General features: G+C 29.3%; 1 protein-coding gene across 2 annotated transcripts; it reads right to left on the bottom strand.

Moving 5' to 3' along the window:
- Positions 1 to 4176: 4176 nt before the first annotated feature.
- LOC119662501 lies at positions 4177 to 8823 on the bottom strand. Of its 2 annotated transcripts, none has more exons than XM_038072129.1 (4): positions 8639 to 8823; positions 5620 to 6204; positions 5428 to 5512; positions 4177 to 5368 (listed from the first exon to the last, which is right to left on the bottom strand). In XM_038072129.1, the coding sequence occupies exons 2-4, from the start codon at positions 6136 to 6138 to the stop codon at positions 4359 to 4361; spliced, it is 1614 nt and encodes a 537-aa protein (XP_037928057.1). In that variant the 5' UTR covers positions 6139 to 6204; positions 8639 to 8823; the 3' UTR covers positions 4177 to 4358. The 2 variants fall into 2 exon arrangements, with proteins under 2 accessions (XP_037928057.1, XP_037928058.1); XM_038072130.1 differs by having other exon boundaries at positions 5620 to 6166.
- Positions 8824 to 9074: the final 251 nt, after the last annotated feature.

Genomic DNA, 9074 nt, shown 5'->3' with positions numbered 1-9074 from the left:
GTTTATTTGCTATCAAAATTTTAACGAATTCGTTTATCATTACGCTGTGACCTGAAGTTTAGAAAATGTAATGTCATATTAAATATATTACTTGGAAAAAAAATAAAGATAAAAATAAAAAAAAACTCAATTCATGAGTTTTAAATTGTGTAAAGATATTACAGATAACAACGAAATGTTTAGAAAAATGTATTGCAACATAACTCCATAATCTTTTAATAGATTTCGCTAAATCCGTAAAGGTTGTAAGGACCTTGCCGACAATAACCGATCACCACTAACCAAGAACTACCCGCAATGAACAAATTTTAGAGAAAGTAAAATTATAGAGAAAGTACTCGCAAAAAAACATTTGCAGAGAGCTCCCAATATGTTTGTGAAACTTCTCGAAGAAAAAACTGGGCTACCAGGCAAGGTTCATCTAATTTTGACACAAGATTCAATCAAATTGAACATCTTTGTGGGCAATTTATGTTGCATACTCTGACATAAGATCAAAAAGAACGGCAGTCGTATTACAAGGTTATATTGAAAATGACTCAGAAAACTTGTATATATTAGCGATTGCAACTGGTGAGGAATCCTAATATTTCCAACACGTGTCCAGAATAGAACATAAGAGTGCGACAGTTAAATCACGAAAAGAATCAAAATAGAGAAAATCACGCTTTCATTAAAACAAAACTCAGACAATGACGACCGTTTTGCAAAAATTTAAATATCATTTTATTTCAGAAGGTGTCTGTAAATTATTATTCAAGTTTTTACAATGACTATGAGAAGGTCAGGAGGTGAATGTAAATTATCATTCAGGTTTCTGCAATGACTATGAACCAGAATTTGATGATATATCTAGAGTCAGGCACCTGGTTGCACGTAAATACTTCAACGCAAAAAAAAAAAAACATATTAAACATAATTCCGTCTTATGACTATAAAAATTTTTAAAAGTTTTGAAATATTTCTTAGTCTTTCTAGCGCTGTCTTCAATTGAAAGAATATTCTATTTTTTGAAAGAATATTTTGAGTTAACGACTACAGTTTTTATTAATAATTTTGTTTTTAGAACGGATTCATTCGCCAATTGTTGAGGAATACATTTTTTTTAAAAATGAATTTTGAAAAATTTTTTATTTGCACCAATATTTCGACCATATTCTATAGACATCTTCAGGGTACTAGTACTCTAAATGTTTATTATTTTATAATTAACCAATTAGCGCAAAACCAAATTATCAAGAATATTTTTTTTATATAAGAAAGAGAATGAGAAATGGAAATAATAAACGCCTGGAAGTAGTCTTATCGGATCTTATCGGAAAAACTATTGGGGATAACACAATTCCTTAAGGTTGACACAGATAATAGTACCCAAATTTCAATAAAAGATTGGTTGGATTAAGGATTATTTGTAGTTGATTAGAATAATTTATCGGTAAAGCGTGAGTGAGTGAGGCTTTTTCTTGAGAGATTGTAGTGTAAGAGGGAATTACTAAACATGATCAAAAACTATCTGGAAAGATAATTGCATTGAAATGCAGATTGAAGGGAAAATATTAGAGAACAAATAAACTTTACACATAAAAACATCGCACCTACAATGCCAAAGGGTTACATACTAAATGTAAAGGCTGTAAATGACATAACATGGTTAGATTTTCGAATAGTGTATTTAAATAAAGCTGGATACGGGATTGTCCTGTAGTAAAATGATCCACGGTAATAAATTTTATAAAAAATAGCATAGCTTATCGTAAGTAAATCGTAATTGAAATGACGGGATATAAACAAAATTATGAATTTATATTAAAAAAAATATAGTGTTCTATATTAATATCATATTAATGTTATGTTTTAAAAAATTAGTTTTTATTTATTAAAAGTGGATCACTCTCCACAATTGTAAAAAATGGAAAATTCGAGTTCAAATAGACACACACAGATACTTAACTACCTTTTTATATATGTTTATATAGAAACTATTACATATTTTTAGCTGTTATTTCTGAATATGCCCGAACAATCTAGCGCAAGATTAGTCTACTAATCCCTAATCAAACACCACAGATATTTCAAGCCGATTAAGATTTACCGTTCACTCACCATGTTCTTCAAAACCGAAACTATTATCCATTTAATATATATAATTTCTTATTTTATTTATATTTTAAATATTATCTTATTATACCTCCAGGACGTACAGTCTGCATCATTGCATTTATTGCCGATTTGTTGGGTTGCCAATCTGCACCACAGTGTGGATTTGTAATGCGACGAGGTTCTAGAAGATTATTTTAAGTACAATTATTGATTATTTTTACATTAAGTAGTACTCGTATGCTTTGTTAAGTACATGAAATGGTATAAAGAATGCGTTTCTATGGAAAAGTAACGAGATCTGCATTATTTGATATCTATACTTATAAATACGATGAGATCAAACACTATAATATAATATTTAGATATTATAATATTAAATAGAGATCTTGTTTGATTTTAAGAAAGTATAAGACTTCTTTTATAATCAAACCGAGTGTATTAAGTGTAAGTTAGAAAGATTTATTAGTCTAATACAATGATCAAAAATAAGTTTTACCTAAAATAATTTTTGGCAAATAATTTCTAATACATTAAGACTGAAAAGTTTTCGGAAATTCTCATTTAAAATTCGCGCGCTGTATATTTTTCGATATTTTAAGTTTATGTAGTTTGGCAGCACTGTCCTTAATTACTATGCCAAAAATGAGCGCGATCTGTCAGACAGTTCGTTTACGGCAGCTGTTGAAACCAGTTCACCTCAGTAGTGCGTTGCGAAATGTCTTCGACGGTCGTACGACCGTCCTGAAAGGCTTTGTACCACTCATAAACTTGAGTTTTCGATAAAACTGATTCCCCATAAGCCTTTTGTAGCATTCGCAACGATTCTGCACACGAAATTTCGTTCGAAACACAAAATTTGATGCAAACTCTTTGTTCAATATTTTTTTCCATTGTTTTTTTCGCAACGCACTACTGAGGTGAACTGGTTTCAACAGCTGCCGTAAACGAACTGTCTGACAGATCGCGCTCATTTTTGGCATAGTAATGTCCTTAAATTGCTGCCAAACTACATAAACTTAAAATATCGAAAAATATACAGCGCGCGAATTTTAAATGAGAATTTCCGAAAACTTTTCGGTCTTAATGTATGTTTTATATTAGTATATATTATATTATGTATTAATATATATTATATTATATTAGTTGGATGCTTACCACTATAACTACTGATTATCGATTTAAATTAGCAAAAATAATGTTTGATTTTGATTATCTTTTGTTATCCAAAATATGAATAAGAGTTTATGGCCTAGTTTATTTATAGTGTCCTCGCACTAAAAACATAGCCGATCATGTAAGAGAATTTTATTCTGGAAATTACTGTATTTATTTAGCTGTTATGTCACTATGTAAAATACAAAAAATGCTACTAAATAATAGTAGTGATTGAGTAAAGATTAGTTACATTTTTTAATGGTCAACAATATTGAGAGCATTTGATTATGAAAAGAAAAGTTATGTCAAATGCAATTGATTTGATTATCTACTACCAAGCATATCAGTTAAAAGTATATATAAAACACATAGATATATATTTTTGTAGATGAAATTCGCTATAATGGCATGCATTATTTTGAAATTACCTTGGATTTCATATAAATAGGCACAACAGGTGTCCTAGCTTTATAAAATTAAATTATAATTTCAATAAATTTGCTTTTTTTGTTTCTTAAAATTTGTTTTAAAATATAAACTATCCACTAACTGGTTCTAACAGACCAATTAAATCAAATGCAACTTAAGACTAATCAAATGGAAAGCAGAATTCACATGTAGTTAGCATTCCAATCTAAAAGAACTACTTATTTTTATATAAAACGAACTAGTCTTATACTAGTCCTTGTCAGCTATCAACTGTTGTTATATGACTGCTAGCTTTCAAAGGGTCCAGCATTATACAGGGTGCACTCAAACTACCTTGAAACTCAAAATGTCTCTCGGGAAGCTTATTCCTTAGTAATTCTATCAAAATAGATTTTTATGTGTTTACTTTTGAAAACAACAATCACTTACCTTTACCAAGCTATGTCATTTTTTTATAAATTCACAAATTCTCAAAATTCATTATTGCGCAGATATCAGTTTGTTTTTATTTTACTTTAATAAGCATTGAAAATTTTGGAAAATATGCTTGAATGAAATGAGTGTTCTTTCATTCTCAAAACAGTGGTTATTTAAAATAATTGAAAAAAAATAATAGTTTTAAAGCAGCGGCGATAGTTAGTTCTTTCCTAAAGTTTAAGCTCTCCACAAACCTTCTACAAGTTAAGAAATGTACCATCCTCCAACATAACATGTTTGTGTTCCACATGATGCACATGCCTACCACCGATATTCAAGGTACGGTAAAAGAAAGCGGTAAGGAATGACGCGCTTATAATGAAAATAACGAAAAATCCTAAGCAAAATAAGCAATCTCTATTTACCGACAAACATACAAACAACGAGGTGAAAAAATCTTTAACAATTTGCCACATTCTATTAAATCTAGAATAACGGTGGAGGTGCGCATCTGATGGTGGGGTTGGAATGGTCTCTATATTTATTGTGTGGTACTCGTACGGAGTTGGCCTGACCTTTTGTTTTGGAATTTTGAATTCAGAAGGTTCTAGTACATAATTTGGGGTTACTTGCAGGCCCGTCACAGTATCCTCGCTGGTTGCACTAACCACATAATTTTCGACCGAATCAAAAACTGCTGCAGTACTCACAGCACCAGAAGCAGAAGAATGGGAGCGAGACACGTCAGTAGAATCCTGTTGTATATTAAAATAAGGGTATGTACTTGGCACAGCACTTTCTTCATCGTGTTGCACAAGATTAGGGTTTTTCTCATCCCCAAATTTCTTTTCAGCATTTTGAGCAAAAGACTTAACAGTTATAATCGAATCATCAGATTTTGTTTCAGAAAGAGTATCAGTATTATCTCGATCTAAAGTGTCTTTTACGTAACGATTTCTATGAATAATGCACAAATCATCACAATTTGTAGCAATATTTTTAGTTACACTTGACCAGGAATCGTAAGAATTTGTTTCTCCTGGGTCTTGTACATCAGACGATTCGGCAGAGAACTGGTTGAGGTCCTGGTTATGCTTTACTGAAGATACTGATTTATCGAAAGAAATTGTTTCTTTTTCATTTGGTTCAGAGCTGCCCACCTTTACATGACTTCTTTGCTGACCCTTTTGGCTAAAAGTTTGGTTCATCAAATCTGCAAACATGCTGGGAGAACTTTTAGACGTCTTTATTGCTTTTGCATCCTTATCTATAAATATGGGGACAAAAAAAATGTATCAAGTTGAAAGTACAATGTAAAAGCATTACCCTTTAGACATCTAAGTGCAACATGCGAATCGCTGTAACATGAGCGAAGTTTTAGTTTGCTTGCATGAGTTAACCCAGTAGCAACCTTAAGTTTAACGTTATATTAAAAAATGTTTTTTTTAAATAGTCAATAAGTAATGAAATAAATAAAGATTTAGATTCATTTAGAAGATTTCGAACATATGTTTGTACCTGTTTGAGGTGTTTTGATTCTTCAATTGTAAATCTTCCTATAGTATCAGAACCTTGGGTTTTTTCTTTTCCAGCACCCCACATCTGTTTAAATGCATCATTATAATGTGTTTCATCACTAGTGTACTTGCCCATAGGTTCTGATTGCCCTTGTTGAGTACTATTGGCAGAAGCTACAGGTTTCTTAGAACGACGTAAAACTTGAGCAAGTTCTTTAAATGAAACGCCTTCTTGAGATAAAGTTTCATAATCAGTTATAGATTCAAAGAACTGTTTAGCCTCCTCATCATCGCATAATTGCAAGATATCAGTTTCAGTTGTGCCAGTATGACTACCTTCAAGATCAATAAATAAACTTGACAGGGACACCTTATCTGAATTTTTTTTATCTTTTTCTTCTTTTTCAACTGAAGAGCTCGCAACTATTTCAGCGGAGGATTTAGAAGATTCTGATTGTTGGGATTTATTTGTATCTTCATCTACACATTTTGAAGTTTCGTGCTCACCGTTTTCATCCATGATTTTTAATTATTTTCAAAACAATTCACTAAATTTTGCATATATGAAACTTAAATTCAAAGTAAGCTAAACGGAGAAGATTTTTATATCTTATTTGTAGTTTTCTTTAAAGATATGAAGTTTGAATAATATTATATCATTTTTGGTTTTAAAATAATTTTAACAATATAAACTGGTTACTTTGATTCAAATTTTTTTTATACCTATAAATTATTTAGTACCAATGATGCATATATTCCCCTCAGTCACATGCGTACTTCGCTACGTACGATTCGAAATCCCAGTAGGAGCGAATTTACTCCAAATATTTTGCATTATTGAAATGATGGTTTATGCAGAATTTTAACTACTAGTGTACTATAGTAATTTTGTTACATAGATTTCTTACATAGATTAATATAATTACATACATAATTATAAAAGTCAAGTACGGCTTTGGGTAAGTTGGGAAATGAACGCTGACTCTGAGTTTCAAATTTGGCAGGGCACGAGTTCGATTCATAATACTTGCAGTCTCAAAAAACTATTTACGTATAATTAAATACAAGAATTATTTCCAAGACCACTGATGATGGGTATTTGGCAATAATCGAAACAGCTGTATGTCAGCCAGAAATGCAATTAATTAAAATAATATAAAAAAGAATTTTTGTTGTTGTAGTTCACTATTTTTCGAAAACCTCTTTATACATAATTATATACTTTTTTTATCCTACTTATTATGAATGCCTTAACTATTTATCAAATATTTGCCGATTTGAACGTTTTACTTTGAATAAAAAAGGGGTTTTACAATAAAAGAAATATAGATTGCGAGGTTTTCTCAGTGTAAACCAAAATAGAGGTCACGCAGACGATAGAATAAAGGTACTATTTGTAACTAACTTCATTAAATCCCAATTCACAAATCGTTAATAATGATGGCAACATTGAACGTTTTTTTGATATGGTCTATAAAAGATAAATACCTGTTAAAAGGATCACTTAAAATGACGCAGAGAGAAAAAAATTATTGTTATACAATAAAAATCTACATTCATTAAAACAACAAAACATGAACACCAGTTCTATAAATTTTTTGACTATAGTTTTTAGTACCATCTTAAGACTACACCTTTTCTCTCTCTATTGGAAAAGTCCCTTAAACAAATAAACTGAAGAATATCTGTCAATATTAATGAAAATATTTAAAATACTATTTTTAGATAATGATCAATACTTAGAAAGGAAAATATATTTCTTGATTATCAATTTAATATTCGTCACAGATCCTTATTTAAGAAGTTCTTTTATACAAAACTAATATAGTACCAGTGTGGTCATATGAAATACAGTTGTAGAGAAGAGTTAGTAATTCTTATATCAGAATTCTAAAATAATTTCAATACGAAGCACTTAGACTAATTACACAGACTTTCTAGTTTGTTTATAATAAATGTATCGATAAGGACCTAAATATTTACTGTATAAAAAATGTGATTTTTAAATCATATGTAGAAATGTATCCATTTCTACATATATCGAAAGATTGAGTAACTACTTAAATCGACTAACTATGGATCTATTGAATAAAACTAAGAATATCTCAAGACTTGAAAGATTAATCTAAGATCTCACAAGGGAACATATTTTATAAAATTTCCTTATTATTAACATTGATAAATAGATTTAAAAATTAAATTTATTAAATTTATTTAAATATTCATAATGTATATCCATTATATATTATAAAATATTGCTAGTCATTTATTATTATATGCTGTAGTTTTGCATGTAAATTTATATTTAATATTCTGTTTTACTATTGGATATGATATGTTTAATATGAAATAAGATAATCATCAAAATAATTAAATAGTTAACATCTTAAAACATTAACGTAAATATCAATAACAAGTTAAATCAAGCGTTGGTGTGAACATCACAATATTCGAAATAAAAGTGAAATTTTCACAGTAAGTTTGCAAAAAAAAATTTCGCACGTGTATGTAAAACCCTTCAATTAAAATGATATTGCAAAATGATGTATTATTATCGTAATTTATAATAAATTAACTGAACATCAGATTTTTAAATAATAACAGTACATGGACGTAGTGAACAAACGAAGCAGAGAAAAGGGTGGGCAATTGTTATTACTAAAACAACAACAATATTATTAATAATCCTAAAAGCCGATAAGCAAAAAATAAGCTTATTGAAATTAAATAATTAATTATAATCTGTTATTTTAGCAGATGATCACATTTAAATCAGAAGATTATTAAAAATTGCTGCTTGCATATATACACGCCCATATGCAATTTCTTTGCACTATAAAATATTACTTAAGGTACCCGTATTACTTAAGCACCCTTTCGCTACACCCTTACCGACCTATTTCTCTTGCTATATATCTTTTTTATATTTCTGAAAGAATTCAGATTTTAATTTCCAATCAACACTTTTATTCTTTATGAGATTTGCAAAATATACAAATAAAACATAAAATTTGACATACCTGCGAATTTTTTTTTATATTGGATCTCTTGTGGAAATAATAAGAATCGTTTCGGAAAAAAAGTACTTGGTGTTTATAATTTTGAAAAGAGTTAACCAGCCATTTATGTATCTGTTAGCAATATGAATTAAAAACACAACTTTAACTCTATAGATTCATAATGCGCACACCAGAATATTACAATTTATTCCTGAATAAAAAATTTAAATGTTAGGAAAATTTTCTGACAGAGTTCAAATATTTCCAAGTAAACTAAGATGGGTTAAAATTTGACAGATGCATAGCTAGATATATAATCATATTTAAATACATAAGATATTGTAAACATGACTTACAAACAGCGTCAAAAGTAGAAATAAAATAGAAATAAATTATTTACAAGTATAATATAGTCAATTAGTAAATAAAATAAAATCGGATGGCATAATATAATGAT

Source organism: Teleopsis dalmanni, chromosome X, assembly GCF_002237135.1.
Source record: "Teleopsis dalmanni isolate 2A chromosome X, ASM223713v2, whole genome shotgun sequence".
Lineage (NCBI taxonomy): Eukaryota > Metazoa > Arthropoda > Insecta > Diptera > Diopsidae > Teleopsis > Teleopsis dalmanni.
The sequence above is the reverse complement of the archived record's forward strand: the minus strand, read 5'-3'. Positions and strand labels throughout refer to the sequence as shown.